The sequence below is a fragment of the Hyperoodon ampullatus genome (genome assembly GCF_949752795.1).
Source record: "Hyperoodon ampullatus genome assembly, chromosome: 11".
Lineage (NCBI taxonomy): Eukaryota > Metazoa > Chordata > Mammalia > Artiodactyla > Ziphiidae > Hyperoodon > Hyperoodon ampullatus.
In genome coordinates, this window is record NC_136924.1 from 91,244,093 (window position 1) to 91,264,364 (window position 20,272).

Genomic DNA, 20,272 nt, shown 5'->3' on the forward strand with positions numbered 1-20,272 from the left:
TGAGGGCCCGGGGCACTGGGCTCCGGCCTCTTTCAGAGCGTGTGAACCTCTCCAAGAAAGTGTCTCTCCCTCTGTTGTTCTGTGCACTGTAATGGAAAAATAACTTATTGTGCTGATCGGGGTCTTGGCCCCTTGACATATGCACTGAAAAATGGGTTGTATGAATGTGTGTCTCACATGAACCTCTCTCTCTTCTCTCTGATGAGTTGATCTTGGTGTTTTTGGATACAAAGGCCCCATCGAGGGATTCCCTGCTGACGCAAGGGTTAGGAATCCACCTGCCAATGCAGGGGACACAGGACCACGAGCCCTGGCCCGGGAAGATCCAACATGTCACAGAGCAACTAAGCCCACATACCACAACTACTGAGCCTGAGCTCTAGAGCCCACGTGCCACAACTACTGACCCTGCATGCCACAACTACTGAAGCCCATGTGCCTAGAGCCCATGCTCCGCAACAAGAGAAGACACCACAATGAGAAGCCCACGCACCACAAGGAAGAGTAGTCCCTCCTCAATGCAACTAAAGAAAGGCCACGTGCAGCAACGAAGACCCATTGCAGCCAAAGATAAAAGGACCCATCGGGTTAGTTCAACTCCTCTTCATAAGAATACATGGCTGGAGAGAGCCCGAGGGAAGTCCATATCATATACAGTTTGAGAGAACATGCCGTGTGGCTGACAGGGTCTTGGTGCTCTGGCCGGGTGTCAGGCCTGAGCCTCGTAGGTGGGAGAGCCAAGTTGAGGACACTGGTCCACCAGAGACCTCCCAGCCCCTTGTAATAAAAAACAGCAAAAGCTCTCCCAGAGATGTCCATCTCAATGCTAAGACCCAGCTCCACTCAGTGACCAGCAAGTTCCAGTACTGAACACCCCATGCCAAGCAACTAGCAAGACAGGAACACAAGCTCAGCCATTAGCAGAGAGGCTGCCTAAAATCATAATAGTTCACAGACACCCCAAAACACAGCACCGAATGCACTCCTGCCCACCAGAAAGACAAGATCCAGCCTCATCCACCAGAACACAAGCACCAGTCTCCTCCACCAGGAAGCCTACACAAACCACTGAACCAACTTTACCCCCTGGGGGCAGACACCAAAAACAACAGGAAGTACGAACGTGCAGCCTGCGAAAAGGAGACAACAAATGCAGTAAGTTAAGCAAAATGAGAAGACAGAGGAATACACAGCAGATGAAGGAGGAAAGTGAAAACCCACCAGACCAAACAAATGAAGAGGAAATAGACAGTCCACCTGAAAAAGAATTCAGAGTAATGACAGTAAAGATAATACAAAATCTTGGAAATAAAATGGAGAAAATACAAGAAACATTTAACAAGGACCTAGAAGAACTAAAGAGCAAACAAACAATGATGAACAACACAATAAATGAAATTAAAAATTCTCTAGAAAGAATCAATAGCAGAATAACTGAGGCAGAAAAGTGGATAAGTAATCTGGAAAATAAAATAGTGGAAATAACCACTGCAGAGCAGAATAAAGATAAAACAATGAAAAGAATTAAGGACAGTCTCAGAGACCTCTGGGACAACATTAAACATACCAACATTTGAATTATAGGGGTCCCAGAAGAAGAAGAGAAAAACAAAGGGACTGAGAAAATATTTGAAGAGATTATAGTTGAAAACTTCCTAATATGGGAAAGGAAATAGTCAATCAACTCCAGGAAACACAGAGTCCAATACAGGATAAATCCAAGGAGAAACATGCCAAGACACATATTAATCAAACTATCAAAAATTAAATACAAAGAAAAAATTTTAAAAGCAGCAAGGGAAAAGCAAAAAATAATATACATAGGAATCCCCATAAGCTTAACAACTGATTTCTCAGCTGAAACTCTGCAAGCCAGAAGGGTGTGGCAGGACATATTTAAAGTGATGAAAGGGAAAAACCTACAACCAAGGATACTCTACCCAACAAAGATCTCATTCAGATTCAACAGAGAAATTAAAACCTTTACAGACAAGCAAAAACTAAGAGAATTCAGCACCAGCAAACCAGCTTTACAACAAATGTTAAAGGAACTTCTCTAGGCAGAAAACACAATAGAAGGAAAAGACTTATAATAGCAAACTCAAAACAATTAAGAAAATAGTAAGAGGAACATACATATCAATAATTACATTAAATGTAAATAGATTAAATGTTCCAACCAAAAGACACAGAATGGTTGAATGGATACAAAAACAAGACCCGTATATATACTGTCTATGAGAGACCCACTTCAGACCTAGGGACACATACAGACTGAAAGTGAGGGGATGGAAAAAGATATTCCATGTAAATGGAAACCAAAAGAATGCTGGAGTAGCAATTCTCATATCAGACAAAACAGACTTTAAAATAAAGACTATTACAAGAGACAAAGAAGGACACTACATAATGATCAAGGGGTCAATCGAAGAAGATATAACAATTGTAAATATTTATGCACCCAACATTGAGGCACCCCAGTACATAAGGCAAATGCTAAGAGCCATAAAAGGGTAAATCGACAGTAACACATATATAGTAGGGGACTTTAACACCCCACTTTCACCAATGGACAAATTATCCAAAATGAAAATAAATAAGGAAACACAAGCTTTAAATGATACATTAAACAAGATGGACTTAATTGATATTTATAGGACATTCCATCCAAAAACAACAGAATACACATTCTTCTCAAGTGCTCATGGAACATTCTCCAGGATAGGTCATATCTTGGGTCACAAATCAAGCCTTGGTGAATTAAAGAAAATTGAAATCATATCAAGTATCTTTTCTGACCACAGTGCTATGAGACTAGATATCAATGACAAGAAAAAATCTGTAAAAAATACAAACATATGGAGGTTAAACAATACACTACTAAATAAGCAATAGATCACTGAAGAAATCAAAGAGGAAATCAAAAAATACCTAGACACAAATCACAATGAAAACACAATGACTCAAAACCTATGGGATGCAGCAAAAGCAGTTCTAAGAGAGAAGTTTATAGCAATACAATCTTACCTCAAGAAACAAGAAATATCTCAAATAAACAACCTAACCATACATCTAAAGCAATTAGAGAAAGAAGAATAACAAACCCCCAAAGTTAGCAGAAGGAAAGAAATCATAAAGATAAGATCAGAAAAAATGAAAAAGAAATGAAGGAAATGATAGCAAATATCAATAAAACTAAAAGCTACTTCTTTGAGAAGATAAACAAAATTGATAAACCATTAGCCAGACTCATCAAGAAAAAAACGGAGAAGACTCAAATCAATAGAATTAGAAATGAAAAAGAAAAAGTAACAACTGACACTGCAGAAATACAAAGGATCATAAGAGATTACTACAAGCAACTATATGCCAATAAAGTGGACAACATGGAAGAAATGGATAAATTCTTAGAAAAGCACAACCTTCCCAGACTGAACCAGGAAGAAATAGAAAATATAAACAGACCAATCACAAGCACTGAAATTGAGACAGTGATTAAAAATCTCTCAACAAACAAAAACCCAGGACCAGGTGGATTCACAGGCAAATTCTATCAAACATTTAGAGAAGAGCTAACACAATCCTTCTCAAACTCTTCCAAAATATAGCAGAGGGAGGAACAGTCCCAAACTCATTCTACAAGGCCACATCACCCTGATACCAAAACCAGACAAAGATGTCACAAAGAAAAGAAAAATACAGGGCAATATCACTGATGAACATAGATGCAAAAATCCTCCACAAAATGCCAGCAGACAGAATCCAACAGCATATTAAACAGAATATACACCATGATCAAGTGGAGTTTATCTCAGGAATGCAGGGATTCTTCAGTATACACAACTCAATCAATGTGATAAACCACATTAAAAAATTGAAGGATAAAAACCATATGGTCGGGGCCCCGGAGGAAGATGGCAGAAGAGTAAGACGCGGAGATCACCTTCCTCCCCACAGATACATCAGAAATTCATCTACACGTGGAACAACTCCAACAGAACACCTACTGAACGCTGACAGAAGACCTCAGACCCCCCAAAAGGCAAGAAACTCCCCACATACCTGGGTAGGGCAAAAGAAAAAAAGAATAAACAGAGACAATAGGATAGGGACGGGACCTGCACCAGTGGGAGGGAGCCATGAAGGAGGAAAGGTTTCCACACACTAGGAGCCCCTTCGCGGGCGGAGACTGCAGGTGGCGGAGGGGGAAAGCTTCGGAGTAGCGGAGGAGAGCACAGCAACAGGGGTGTGGAGGGCAAAGCGGAGAGATTCTGGCACAGAGGATCGGTGCCCTCAGGCACACACCAGCCCGAGAGGCTTGTCTGCTCGGCCACCGGGGCGGGCGGGGCTGGGAGCTGAGGCTCGGGTATCGGCTTTCAGTCGGAGCGCAGGGAGAGGACTGGGGCTGGCGGCAGGAAGAGAGCCTGAACGGGTTAGTGCACCACAGCTAGCCCGGAGGGAGTCCGGGGAAAGGGTCTGGAGCTGCCGAAGAGGCAAGAGACTTTTTTCCCTTTTGTTTCCTGGTGCGCGAGGAGAGGGCATTAAGAGGGCTGCTTGGGGAAGCGCCGGAGACAGGCGCGGACCTCGGAGACGGGTGTGGGACGCTGGGGCTGCTGCTGCCGCCGCCGCCGCGGGGCCTGTGTGCGAGCGCGGGTCATTGTCCGCCCCGCCTTCCGGGGGGCCTGTGCACCCCGCCACTGCCGGGGTCCCGGGACAGCGCACGGAGCGCCTCGGGCTGCTACAACGTCACGCCGGCCTCTGCCGCCGCAGGCCCGCCCCACACTGCGCGCCCCTCCCTCCCCTCTGCCTGAGTGAGCCAGAGCCCCCGAATCAGCGGCTCCTTTAAACCCGTCCTGTCTGAGCGAAGAACGGACGCCCTCCGGCGACCTACGCGCAGAGGCGGGGCCAGGTCCAAGGCTGAGACCCGGGAGCTGTGAGAGCAGAGACAGGGAAATCTCTCTGTGCAGCCTCGGAGGCAGCGGATTAAAGCTCCACGGCCCATTTGATGTGCCCTGCGTCTGTGGAGTGCATAAATGGACAGCGAGTCATCCCAAATTGAGGAAGTGGACTTTGAGGACAAGATTTAAGACTCTCCCCCCTTTTCCTCTTTTTACAACGAATTATCCCAAATTAAGGAGGTGGACTTAGAGAGCAAGATTTCAGACTTCTCGCCCTTTTCCTCTTTTTACAACGAATTATCCCAAATTGAGGAGGTGGACTTGGAGAGCAAGATTTTTTATTTTTCCCCCTGCTCTCTTTTTGTGAATGTGTATGTGTAATCTTCTGTGTAAGATTCTCTCTGTATAGCTTTGCTTCCACCATATGTCCCAGGGTTCTATCTGTCCGTTTTTTTTTCAATAATTACTTTTTAATTTTAATAACACTACTATATTTCATACTTTATTCTAATTTACTTTACCTGCTCTTTCTTTTTTTCCTAACTTCCCTTCCTCCCTCCCTCTCTCCGCTCCTCCTTTCCTTCTTTCTTTTTCTTTCCTCCCTCCCTCCCTCTCTTCTTCTTTCCACTTTCTTTTTCTTTCCTTCCTCCCTCCCTCCCTCCTGTCTTTCTTTCTTTCCTTCCTTCCTCCCTCCCTCCCTTCTTCCATTCACTCTTCCTTTTGCTTTCATTCCTCCCTCCCTCCCTCCTTTCTTTCTTCCTTTCTTTCCATCCATCCTTCCTCCCTCCCTCCCTCCTTTCTTTCTTTCTTTCTTTCCATCCATCCTTCCTCCCTCCCTCCCTCCTTTCTTTCTTTCTTCCTTCCTTCCTTTCTTCCCTTCTTCCTTTCTTTCCCTCTCTCTTTCTTTCTTCTACTAATTCTTTCTTTCTACTTTTTCCCCCTGTTATTCTGAGCCGGGTGGATGAAAGGCTCTTGGTGCTGCAGCCAGGAGTCAGTGCTGTGCCTCTGAAGTGGGAGAGCCAACTTCAGGACACGGGTCCACAAGAGACCTCCCAGCTCCACATAATATCAAGCAGCGAAAATCTCCCAGAGATCTCCATCTCAACACCAGCACCCAGCTTCACTCAACGACCAGCAAGCTACAGTGCTGGTCACCCTATGCCAAGCAACTAGCAAGGCAGGAACACAACCCCACCCATTAGCAGAGAGGCTACCTAAAAATATAATAAGGCCACAGGCACCCCAAAACACACCACCAGACGTGGACCTGTCCACCAGAAAGACAAGATCGAGCCTTAACCACCATACAACAGGCATTAGTCCCCCCAACCAGGAAGCCTACACAACCTACTGAAACAATCTTAGCCACGGGGGACAGACACCAAAAACAACGGGAACTACGAATCTGCAGCCTGCAAAAAGGAGACCCCAAACACAGTAAGATAAGCAAAATGAGGAGGCAGAAAAACACACAGCAGGTGAAGGAGCAAGATAAAAACTTACCAGACCTAACAAATGAAGAAGTAATAGGCAGTCTACCTGAAAAAGAATTCAGAATAATGATAGTAAAGCTGATCCAAGATTCTATTTCCAAGATCCAAAATCTTGGAAATAGAATACACAATATGCAAGAAACAGTTAACAAGGACCTAGAAGAACTAAAGATGAATCAAGCATCGATTAAAAACACAATAAATGAAATAAAAAATACTCTAGATGGGATCAATAGCAGAATAACTGAGGCAGAAGAACGGATAAGTGAGGTGGAAGATAAAATAGTGGAAATAACTGCTGCAGAGCAAAATAAAGAAAAAAGAATGAAAAGAACAGAGGACAGTCTCAGAGACCTCTGGGACAACAGTAAACGCACCAACATTCGAATTATAAGGGTTCCAGAAGAAGAAGAGAAAAAGAAAGGGACTGAGAAAATATTTGAAGAGATTATAGTTATAGTTGAAAACTTCCCTAATATGGGAAAGGAAATAGTTAATCAAGTCCAGGAGGCACAGAGAGTCCCATACAGAATAAATCCAAGGAGAAATACGCCAAGACACATATTAATCAAACTGTCAAAAATTAAACACAAAGAAATCATATTAAAAGCAGCAAGGGAAAAACAACAAATAACACACAAGGGAATCCCCATCAGGTTAACAGCTGATCTCTCAGCAGAAACTCTACAAGCCAGAAGGGAGTGGCAGGACATAATTAAAGTGATGAAGGAGAGAAACCTGCAACCAAGATTACTCTACCCAGCAAGGATCTCATTCAGATTTGATGGAGAAATTAAAACCTTTACAGACAAGCAAAAGCTGAGAGAGTTCAGCACCACCAAACCAGCTTTACAACAAATGCTAAAGGAACTTCTCTAGGCAAGAAACACAACAGAAGGAATATACCTACAATAACGAACCCAAAGCAATTAAGGAAATGGGAATAGGAACATACATATCAGTAATTACCTTAAATGTAAATGGACTAAATGCTCCCACCAAAAGACACAGAGTGGCTGAATGGATACAAAAACAAGACCCATATATATGCGGTCTACAAGACACCCACTTCAGACCTAGAGACACATAGAGATTGAAAGTAAGGGGATGGAAAAAGATATTCCATGCAAATGGAAATCAAAAGAAAGCTGGAGTAGCAATTCTCATATCAGACAAAATAGACTTTAAAATAAAGACTATTAGAAGAGACAAAGAAGGACACTACATAACGATAAAGGGATCGATCCAAGAAGAAGATATAACAATTGTAAATATTTATGCACCCAACATTGAGGCACTTCAATACATAAGGCAAAATACTAACAGCCATAAAAGGAGAAATCGACAGTAACACAATCATAGTAGGAGACTTTAACACCCCACTTTCACCAATGGACAGATCATCCAAAATGAAAATAAATAAGGAAACACAAGCTTTAAATGATACATTAAACAAGATGGACTTAATTGATATTTATAGGACATTCCATCCAAAAACAACAGAATACACATTTTTCTCAAGTGCTCATGGAACATTCTCCAGGATATATCATATCTTGGGTCACAAATCAAGCCTTGGTAAACTTAAGAAAATTGAAATTGTATCAAGTATCTTTTCCGACCACAATGCTATGAGACTACACATCAATTACAGGAAAAGATCTGTAAAAAATACAAACACATGGAGGCTAAAGAATACACTACTCAATAACGAAGTGATCACTGAAGAAATCAAAGAGGAAATTAAAAAATACCTAGAAACAAATGACAATGGAGACACGACGACCCAAAACCTATGGGATGCAGCAAAAGCAGTTCTAAGGGGGAAGTTTATAGCAATACAATCCCACCTTAAGAAACAGGAAACATCTCGAGTAAACAACCTGACCCTGCACCTAAAGCGATTAGAGAAAGAAGAACAAAAAACCCCCAAAGTTAGCAGAAGGAAAGAAATCAAAAAGATCAGATCAGAAATAAATGAAAAAGAAATGAAGGAAACGATAGCAAAGATCAACCAAACTAAAAGCTGGTTCTTTGAGAAGATAAACAAAATTGACAAACCATTAGCCAGACTCATCAAGAAAAGAAGGGAGAAAACTCAAATCAATAGAATTAGAAATGAAAAAGGAGAAGTAACAACTGACACTGCAGAAATACAAAAGATCATGAGAGATTACTACAAGCAACTCTATGCCAATAAAATGGACAACCTGGAAGAAATGGACAAATTCTTAGAAATGCACAACCTGCCAAGACTGAATCAGGAAGAAATAGAAAATATGAATAGACCAATCACAAGCACTGAAATTGAAACTGTGATTAAAAATCTTCCAACAAACAAAAGTCCAGGACCAGATGGCTTCACAGGCGAATTCTATCAAACATTTAGAGAAGAGCTAACACCCATCCTTCTCAAACTCTTCCAAACAATATCAGAGGAAGGAACACTCCCAAACTCATTCTACGAGGCCACCATCACCTTGATACCAAAACCAGGCAAGGATGTCACAAAGAAAGAAAACGACAGGCCAATATCACTGATGAACATAGATGCAAAAATCCTCAACAAAATACTAGCAAACAGAATCCAACAGCACATTAAAAGGATCATACACCATGATCAAGTGGGGTTTATTCCAGGAATGCAAGGATTCTTCAATATATGCAAATCAATCAATGTGATACACCATATTAACAAGTTGAAGGAGAAAAACCATATGATCATCTCAATAGATGCAGAGAAAGCTTTCGACAAAATTCAACACCCATTTATGATAAAAACCCTGCAGAAAGTAGGCATAGAGGGAACTTTCCTCAACATAATAAAGGCCATATATGACAAACCCACAGCCAACATCATCCTCAATGGTGAAAAACTGAAACCATTTCCACTAAGATCAGGAACAAGACAAGGCTGCCCACTCTCACCACTCTTATTCAACATAGTTTTGGAAGTTCTAGCCACAGCAATCAGAGAAGAAAAGGAAATAAAAGGAATCCAAATCGGAAAAGAAGAAGTAAAGCTGTCACTGTTTTCAGATGACATGATACTATACATAGAGAATCCTAAAGATGCTACCAGAAAACTACTAGAGCTAATCAATGAATTTGGTAAAGTAGCAGGATACAAAATTAATGCACAGAAATCTCTGGCATTCCTGTACACTAATGATGAAAAATCTGAAAATGAAATCAAGAAAACACTCCCATTTACCATTGCAACAAAAAGAATAAAATATCTAGGAATAAACCTACCTAAGGAGACAAAAGACCTGTATGCAGAAAATTATAAGACACTGATGAAAGAAATTAAAGATGATACAAATAGATGGAGAGATATACCATGCTCCTGGATTGGAAGAATCAATATTGTGAAAATGACTCTACTACCCAAAGCAATCTACAGATTCAATGCAATCCCTATCAAACTACCACTGGCATTTCTCACAGAACTAGAACAAAAAATTTCAAAATTTGTTTGGAAAAACAAAAGACCCCGAATAGCCAAAGCAATCTTGAGAACGAAAAACGGATCTGGAGGAATCAGGCTCCCTGACTTCAGACTATACTACAAAGCTACAGTAATCAAGACAGTGTGGTACTGGCATAAAAACAGAAAGATAGATCAATGGAACAGGATAGAAAGCCCAGAGATAAACCCACGCACATATGGTCAACTTATCTTTGATAAAGGAGGCAGGAATGTACAGTGGAGAAAGGACAGCCTCTTCAATAAGTGGTGCTGGGAAACCTGGACAGGGACATGTAAAAGTATGAGATTAGATCATTCCCTAACACCATACACAAAAATAAGCTCAAAATGGATTAAAGACCTAAATGTAAGGCCAGACACTATCAAACTCTTAGAGGAAAACATAGGCAGAACGCTCTATGACATAAATCACAGCAAGATCCTTTTGGACCCACCTCCTAGAGAAATGGAAATAAAAACAAAGATAAACAAATGGGACCTAATGAAACTTCAAAGCTTTTGCACAGCAAAGGAAACCATAAACAAGACCAAAAGAGAACCCTCAGAATGGGAGAAAATATTTGCAAATGAAGCAACTGACAAAGGATTAATCTCCAAAATTTATAAACAGCTCATGCAGCTCAATAGCAAAAAAACAAACAACCCAATCCAAAAATGGGCAGAAGACTTAAATAGGCATTTCTCCAAAGAAGATATACAGACTGCCAACAAACACATGAAAGAATGTTCAACATCATTAATCATTAGAGAAATGCAAATCAAAACTACAATGAGATATCATCTCACACCAGTCAGAATGGCCATCATCAAGAAATCTACAAACAATAAATGCTGGAGAGGGTGTGGAGAAAAGGGAACACTCTTGCACTGCTGGTGGGAATGTGAATTGGTACAGCCACTATGGCGAACAGTATGGAGGTTCCTTAAAAAACTAAAAATAGAACTACCGTATGACCCAGCAAACCCACTACTAGGCATATACCCTGAGAAAACCATAATTCAAAAAGAGACATGTACCAAAATGTTCATTGCAGCTCTATTCACAGTAGCCCGGAGCTGGTAACAACCTAAATGTCCATCATCGGATGAATGGATAAAGAAGATGTGGCACATGTATACAATGGAATATTACTCAGCCATAAAGAGAAACGAAACTGAGCTATTTGTAATGAGGTGGATAGACCTAGAGTCTGTCATACAGAGTGAAGTAAGTCAGAAAGAGAAAGACAAATACTGTATGCTAACACATATATATGGAATTAAAAAAAAAATGTCATGAAGAACCTGGGGGTAAAACGGGAATAAAGACACAGACCTACTTGAGAATGGACTTGAGGATATGGGGAGGGGGAAGTGTAAGCTGTGACAAAGCGAAAGAGAGGCATGGACATGTATACACTACCAAACGTGAGGTAGATAGATAGTGGGAAGCAGCCGCAGAGCACGGGGAGATCAGCTCGGTGCTTTGTGACCGCCTGGAGGGGTGGGATAGGGAGGGTGGGAGGGAGGGAGATGCATGAGGGAAGGGATGTGGGAACGGATGTATATGTATGACTGATTCACTTTATTATAAAGCAGAAACTAATAAAAAAAAAACCATATGGTCATCTCAATAGATGCAGAAAAACTTTCAACAAAATTCAACACACATTTATGATAAAAACCCTCCAGAAAGTGGGCATAGAGGGAATATCTCTCAACATAATAAAGGCCATATATGACAAACCTGCAGCCAACATCATTCTCAATGGTGAAAAACTGAAACCATTTCCACTAAGGTCAGGAACAAGACAAGGTTGCCCACTCTCACCACTATTATTCAACATAGTTTTGGAAGTTTTAGCCACAGCAATCAGAGAAGGAAAAGAAATAAAAGGAATCCAAATCAGAAAACAAGTAAAACTATCACTGTTTGCAGGTGACATGATACTATACATAGAGAATCCTAAAGATGTTACCAGAAAACTACTGGAGCTAATCAATGAATTTGGTAAATTAGCAGGATACAAAATTAATGCACAGAAATCTCTGGCATTCCTATACACTAATGATGAAAAAATCTGAAAGAGAAATTAAGGGAGCACTCCCATTTACCATTGCAACAAAAAGAATAAAATACCTAGGAATAAACCTACCTAGGGAGACAAAAGACCTGTATGCAGGAAACTATAAGACACTGATGAAAGAAATTAAAGATGATACAAACAGATGGAGAGATATACCATGTTCTTGGACTGTAAGAATCAACATTGTGAAAATGACTATACTACCCAAAGCAATCTACAGATTCAGTGCAATCCCTATCAAATTACCAATGGCATTTTTCACAGAACTAGAACAAAAAAATTCACAACTTGTATGAAAACACAAAAGACCCCGAATAGCCAAAGCAATCTTGAGAACGAAAAACGGAGCTGGAGGAATCAGGCTCCCTGTCTTCAGACTATACTATGAAGCTACAGTAATGAAGACAGTATGGTACTGGCACAAAAATCAGAAAAAATAGATCAATGGAACAAGATAGAAAGCCCAGAGATAAACCCATGCACATATGGTCCCCTTATCTTTGATAAAGAAGGCAAGAATATACAATGGAGAAAAGACAGCCTCTTTAATAAGTGGTGCTGGGAAAACTGGACAGCTACATGGAAAAGAATGAATTTAGAACACTCCCTAACACCGTACACAAATATAAACTCAAAATGGATTAAAGACCTAAATGTAAGGCCAGACACTTGAGCAAAACATAGGCAGAACACTCTATGACATAAATCACAGCAGATCCTTTTTGACCCACCTCCTAGAGAAATAGAAATAAAAAGAAAAGTAAGCAAATGGGACCTAATGAAACTTAAAAGCTTTTGCACAGCAAAGGAAACCATAAACAAGACGAAAAGACGGCCCTCAGAATGGGAGAAGATATTTGCAAATGAAGCAACTGATCGAGGATTAATCTCCAAAATATACAAGCAGCTCATGCAGCTCAATATCAAAAAACCCAATCCAAAAATGGGCAGAAAACCTAAAGAGACATTTCTCCAAAGAAGATATACAGATTGCCAACAAACACATTGCCAACATCACATGATTAGTGATGCTCAACATCACTAATCATTAGAGAAATTCAAATCAAAACTACAATGAGGTATCACCTCACAGTGGTCAGAATGGCCATCATCAAAAAATCTAGAAACAATAAATGCTGGAGAGGGTGTGGAGAAAAGGGAACCCTCTTGTTGGTGGGAATGTAAATTGATACAGTCACTATGGAGAACAGTATGGAGGATCCTAAATATCTAAAAATAGAACTGCCATACAACCCAGCAATCCCACTACTGGGCATATACCCCGAGAAAATCATAATTCAAAAAGAGTCATCTACCACAGTGTTCATTGCAGCTCTATTTACAATAGCTAGGACATGGAAGCAACCTAAGTGTCCACTGACAGATGAATGGATAAAGAAGATGTGGCACATATATACAGTGGAATATTACTCAGCCATAAGAAGAACCGAAATTGAGTTATTTGTAGTGAGGTGGATCAACCTAGAGAGTGTCATACAGAGTGAAGTAAGTCAGAAAGAGAAAAACAAATACCATATGCTAACACATATATATGGAATCTAAAAAAAAAAAGGTTATGAATAACCTAGGGGCAGGACAAGAGTACAGATGCAGATGTAGAGAATGGACTTGAGGACATGGGGAGGGGGAAAGGTAAGCTGGGACAAAGTGAGAGAGTGGCATTGACATATATACACTACCAAATATAAAATAGATAGCTAGTGGGAAGCAGCTGCATAGCAGGGAGATCAGCTCGGTGCTTTATGTCCAAATAGAGAGGTGGGATAGGGAGGGTGGGAGGGAGATGCAAGAGGGAAGAGATATGGGGATATATGTATGTGTATAGCTGATTCACTTTGTTATACAGCAGAAACTAACGCACAATTATAAAGCAATTACACTCCAATAAAGATGTTTTTAAAAAAAAGAATGCATGGGGCCTCCCTGGTGGCGCAGTGGTTGAGAGTCCGCCTGCCGATGCAGGGGATACGGGTTCGTGTCCCGGTCTGGGAGGATCCCATATGCCGCGGAGCGGCTGGGCCCGTGAGCCATGGCTGCTGAGCCTGCGCGTCCGGAGCCTGTGCTCCGCAACGGGAAAGGCCACAACAGTGAGAGGCCCGCATACCACAAAAAAAAAAAAAAAAAAAAAAAAAAAAAAAAAAGAATGCATGGCTGGAGCTGACACATACAAAATTGTCTTTGAGACTCGGAGTAACACAGGAGGAGAGAAAAGGAAGAGCTCTGAATTCTCACACATGTTAATCATTTTTACAAATCATATATAAATGGGATTGAGCATAGGAGAACCCAGGCATAGATGGAAACAGTGGAAAGGAAAGATAACAGGCTCATGAGAGATAGTTTCCAAGAGAAAGTGTTAACCTTACAAAAAGCAAGATGATAAAGAGAGATGCGTAAACTTTAGGAAAACCAGTGGAAGCAGTATTTAAGATAACTTGTGAAAAAGGTGAAGCTTAAATTGGAAAGAGAAATGTAAGATTTTCAAGTTTGGACTTAGCGATTGTAAAAATAAACAATTGTGAGGTCAGAAGACTGACAGAGCACAGATGCCATCTGCATTTGGGAGTAGAGAGGACTGCTAGAACCGACTGGAGAAAGATAGAGCTAGTGTACATTACGAAGCACGTGTTTGTAGCCGGAGAAGAGAGAATCCTCTTTAATTCTGGAGATGGGATGGGGGTGAGAGGTGAGTAGCCTACTCTTTTTAGGGTGAAACATTGGAATTAAACTTGTTTCAAATTATAATGATTGGGGGTTAGTGATTAAGTTGAGTACATATAAAATGCTATATGAACCATGCCATGTAGTAAACTGGCTTTTGCAAATATAATGATCTGAATGATTTACCTTGGAAAAAGGGCACAGAAGCCAACACTGAGAGCAAATTTGTGATTTAAAGAGGAAAACAACCCCCAATCTTGTGAGTATAAATTGTGATGGTTGAATTTATCAAAGATGATCATACATTGTCTTCTTTCTGAGGTTTTTTTTAAGATTTTATCTCAATATGAAAAAGTCTGGAAGGAAAACCTGAATTTTATTGGTCCCTTAGAACTCAGTAATCCTTCAGACTACAACTGAGTTTTTCCTTTAACAGGAAATCCTTTATTATTTATAAAAGCTCTTCACAGGTTGGGGTTTGGGAGGGTAAGTCCATCCCAATAAGACAAAAAGAATGAGGCATGAGGTTCCACCTAGCTGTTCATCACCGCTCTTAGAAATAAATTTTTTTATTGAAAAGTACACCCACCCACCCTCATCCCAGCCCTTTTGCTGATCCAGCCCAAGTTAGAGGTCCTGCAACTTTACCTCTTCTACAATCTGCTGCTCTGTGATGCAAGTCTATTTGTCTGCCAAGAAGACTCTTTGGTACCCAGGCAACAGAGACACATCTGATAGAAAATGTTTTCTGATTGTCCAAGAGCTTAAAAAATAAAAGACCTCTGTCTACAAGACAACCAGAGACACCAAATTGCAATCTTCCTCCTAAAAGAAAAGAAACAGTGCCGCTGGTTCTGATGGTACAGTGGAGGTGTGTGTTTGTGAAAATCTGTGTTGGAGGATACAGGACAGCTAAAGAGCAAAGCGAATAGTAAGTAGCTCTTACTTACCTCCTTAGGGACTGTCTTGGTTGTCTCTAGGTCACCCGCATCACCTAGCAGGGTACCTTGCATCTCATCGGCCACTCATTAAAGCATATTGAATTAGTTCATTATCAAGACAGTGCCTTCAGAAAATGCAAGATGGGTACCCTCATATCCTTGCTGCACTTTAGATGAGTGATATCCAACCTGAGAGAGCATCAGGGCACAGGTGTGAGCTCAACTCACAAAACTGGATGGGCAAGTTGTTACAGAGCCAGTTGAGGAAACAGAACTCAGGGGGTCCCTGGCCATCTCTGTCCTGAGCACCTGGAAAAATGTATCAGGCTGTATCATCAGGGGAACTCCCAATTGGTTAGGACTAATAGTTTAGCCCTACTGGAAAAATAATTCTAAATTAGTGCCAGCATAAAAAGTGAAGTCCTTTCTTCCCCAGAGCCTCTCATCCATCCATCAGTGGAGCAAACAGAACACTATGGCTCTGTTTATGGACCAAACCTGAAAGACCCAAAGTCAGAGCCAGGAGGGCAGACCAGAGAAGGAATTAGAAAGGCAAACATGTGTTTGTGGCAACTCCCTTCTCCGTGGACCTGTGCCAGCTCTGACCCAGACATAGGGTGGCCACAACTTGTGTACCAGGGCAGCAGCTGCTGTAGCACACTCGGGTCCTGAAATGAGGGAAAACTGTTCACCCGGAGTAGATAATATCCGTAAGGAATGAATATTTGAGAAAAGTCCCAGGGCTAGTTGAGTGCCAACCAGTCCCCACCTTCTCCGGCCCCGTCCCACTGGTTCCTCCCCTTTCAGCTGCTCTGATTCTTATAAAAACTCCACAGCCTTTCACCAGCACCCTGTAGGAGCCTCTCTCTCCACCGCTGCTGCACAAGACAGTGAGAGCGACCGGGAGACACCATGAAAAGCCTGCTCCTTCTCTCCATCCTGGCTGCCTTGGCTGTTGCAGCTCTGTGTTATGGTGAGAACTTTCTCCTGCCATTTCTTTGTTGTTTTCTTTTCTGCCTCTGACTTCAGTTTACATGGATTTTTCCTCTCCCTCCTCCTCTTCTTCCCCTTTTCTCTATTATAATCTTAGAGGACTATGAATTGAACATTTCCCAAGCCCTTTGAACACTGATCTGTTCCATCAAGTCTTTTATATATCCTCAATATCCAGAGTATTGTAAGTAACTTAGCAGGCAAGTTCTTTCTATGGTAAGTCACTCTACGCTTGAAAATTCTGCTGTTTCAGAAAGAAGATATCAGCTTCCCAGCCCCTAAGCTCTCATTTTTTTAAGGATGTTTGTTTAGACTTTGATAACAGTTGGTTAAGGGTATTGGATGAATCACTCACCTTTAAGAGATTCAGTTTTCACATGAAGTTTTATGTATAGCTCTCTCTAAGAGCAAGACAGTCTCATGAACTTCCGATATTTCTTCAGTGGATGAATTTTAAAATAAAGTTTTACATTTAAAGAACCTCAGAGAAAAATCGATTTCTTAGTTTCTATTGTTAAAAGACAAATTTTGCTTGGTTTCTATGTGTTGCTAAATATGTCTGTGTCTGTTCAAAGCTAATGAAAGGAAGTCCGAAGCAAAATTATTTTTAGATCATTCAGTCTTATGCTTCAATTATCTGGATATTCCAGGTATTCTGGAGCTAAATTATATTAATAACCATCTGTATTTTGCTTCTTACTCTTGAAATTATTCACCAGTTTTCTGTGTCAGAAGATTTGGTTTCTTCACCTTCTTTTTAACTTTTCAAGCATATTCACTTGCTTACAAACATGAGCTTCTTATTACCAAATTTACCTGCTGTGCCCAGGAGAGTGGTAGAAAGAAGAAAACTGTTGCTTTGGCATCATCTAAGTTCTTTTTCTGAACTGGCCTTGTGCCCAGTGTGAGATGTCAGCTGAAGCCAGTGGTTTCTGTGGCTGTCAATTTAACATAGGTTCTTAAGAGGCTTTCAGAACCTCTTAGAAACTTGTCTTGGGAAAGCCAAGCTGAGCCATCTGCCCAGCCTCCCTGGAGAAACTTGCCTGTTTTCTAGGTCCTTTGTCCCTTCCTTGGCCCTGCTTTCAGACAGGTCCCAAATTAATCAAGGAAGGCTTTCTGGAGCCTTGTGTGCAGTGTTTAAATTGTCTTATTTCTCAAGACTAAAGACTTCATAGCCCTTGGGACATTTTAGTCAATACCACGGGCACTAGCTCCTCAACACTGGAAAAAATAAAGAGTAGAGATATCCCAGCAAGGACAGAGCTAGAGAAACAACTCATAAATCCTAAATGCCTGAAATTTGTAATAACCACGTTGCTAAATATATTTCTCCCATCCTTTTGGCTCTTCCCTCCCCTTCCTCCCCTGTATTTCGACTGTTGCTGTGTGTGAAAGGTAACAATAAAATGGGTCTTTTTTTTTCAATTCCAGAATCTTATGAAAGCATGGAATCCTATGAAATCAGTAAGTGAATATTTGACTTCCTTATTGAAATCTCATGTATTGAAGTATCTATCCCAGTTCTTAAATAGACAAAAAGATAATATATTTAACAGGGAGGGAAAAGAGGGTCTCGTTTGGAAAACTAAAGTAAATTTAAAAATTCAACTATAAAAATCACCAGATGAGCAATGTTTTAAGTTGGAAATAGTGTAAGATGGCAAGTATACTTTCAACATACTTAGGAGCCATAAAATATCATTTGGAAATTTTAAGTCGATACCACATCAACCACACAGATGGAAAACAAGGAGTAATGACAAATGACAAAGTACAGAATTGGAGGCCGAGTCCGCTGGGAGACCACAGGCATCAGCAGTTGGATGCTATCAAATAGCAACTTAAAAAGACTGAGTATAGGAATAAATAGCATATCACTCTCATCTTTAACTTGTTCATTATTTTTATGACGTTTAAACTGTTCGTTTACTGGAAACCTAAAATTATGCTTAACAAGGCCTCAGGACAGAGAGAATTTCTCCTCACAGGAATAAAAAACACAGTGAGTAGGAATACCAAAATCAGGTATTGGATCAGGCAGTTTATGAAATCTGCTTTATCTACCCATTTAATTTTCGCAGACCTCTAGTTACAAGAAATGCTTGAATGAATGAGCTTTCAAATATGTTTTTGTCAGAGAATATTCATGGAAATATTTTCAACAACTGTTTCCCTAAAACTGCACTTATTTTCTGTTTTAAGATCCCTTCATTAACAGGAGAAATGCTAATATCTTTATATCCCCGCAACAGAGATGGAGGTTGAAAGCCCAAGAGAGGTAGGTGACAAAACTTGATGGGGGAGGTCATCTTTCCCAGATCCGAATGGAGTGAGAAATGGGTTTTTTTCCATCATATATATTATTTCTAATTATATTCCCAAGTCAAAGAATTTAAAAACAACGTACAGAAAACAATTGAATTTCTAGAAGACTATTTTGTGAAAGGCCCAGAAAGGAGAGGGAGGGAGGAGGAAAAGGAAGACAGAAAGAAAATTTCTATTTTCATTAAAAAATAAAATCCCTTTTCCACCTTTCCTCTCTGTTCTACAAGTATCTCTTCATATTGGGGGGTGAGTGAGATCTCTCTACGATATTTTCTTTTTTTTTTTTTTTTTTTCTTTTCCTTTTTCTCATTTCTCCACTTTCTTTATGCCTCTCAATTTGGCCCTCTTTTCTTTCACTTTCTAGAATCCGAGAACACAGCAAACCTGCATATGAGATCAACAGGGAAGCTTGTGATGACTTCAAACTTTGTGAACGCTATGCCATGGTTTATGGATACAATGCCGCCTACAATCGTTATTTCCGGCAGCGCCCAGGGGCCAAATGAGATTGGAAAAATTTTCTTTCCAGAGCCTGGTGCCTGGTTTTGTATTCCCTTGCAGTAGCATCACTGAACTATATAGACACATACGAATTGCTTAATTGTTCCTTAAATGTTCTGTCTGGCTGCACTCCTCTTTCCTGCCCCCAGTTGAAAAGTAATGAAAGTGCAGTGGAGTGTAGGTCAAAGGGAAGTTAAGATGTGTGATTATTCCATAATAAACTTCTGGTTGGATATTTACATTTTGTGAGTCAGATTTCTTCTGGGAAAATGCTGAAATAGTTCAATCAAGGCCCACCTAGCCCAGAACAGTAGAGTCTGATAATCGTGTTCTAATGTTGATTAGAAGCATAAGTGCATAGGAAGAACAAATCTTAGAAGACACTCACTCACCCATAACTTGTCTAGACTCTCTCTACCTTGGGATCAGTGAATCACTGCTTCGTATTATATGTTTTCCAGGATTTTCAAACATCATAGATGATCAGTCATATGATTTTCCTGCTCCCAAACTTTTTCCTTGGCCACTGTGCAGCATGTGGGATCTTAGCTCCTCCACCAGGGATTGAGCCCGTGCCCCTTGCATTGGAAGTGCAGAGTCTTAACCACTGGACCGCCAGGGAAGTCCCCTGCTCCCAAACTTTAAATGACTCCTATATTCCTTCCATGTGGATTCCAGACTCTGTACCTTGGCTCATCACCCTAACCTGAATGTTATCATAGCTTAAGATGCCACAGTCTTGACTCTTACTTGAGCCAAGAAAATATGTGTGCTTTCAAAATGACCAGACATTTTTACAAGATTCGATCATGGAATTTTGGAGCCATACAAAATTCTAGAGCTCCCTTAAGCCTGGTTTGCCAATGAGGAGGCTCCAGAG

General features: G+C 40.7%; 1 protein-coding gene across 1 annotated transcript; it reads left to right on the forward strand.

Annotated features, from left to right (window-relative positions):
• Positions 1-16,485: 16,485 nt before the first annotated feature.
• On the forward strand, positions 16,486-19,574 carry MGP (matrix Gla protein; the record flags this gene model as incomplete). The annotated part of the gene is made up of 4 exons (XM_079715435.1): positions 16,486-16,546; positions 17,998-18,030; positions 18,769-18,844; positions 19,256-19,574. 4 exons carry the CDS (start codon positions 16,486-16,488, stop codon positions 19,395-19,397), a joined length of 312 nt encoding a protein of 103 aa, XP_079571561.1. The 3' UTR covers positions 19,398-19,574.
• Between the last annotated feature and the right edge of the window lie 698 nt (positions 19,575-20,272).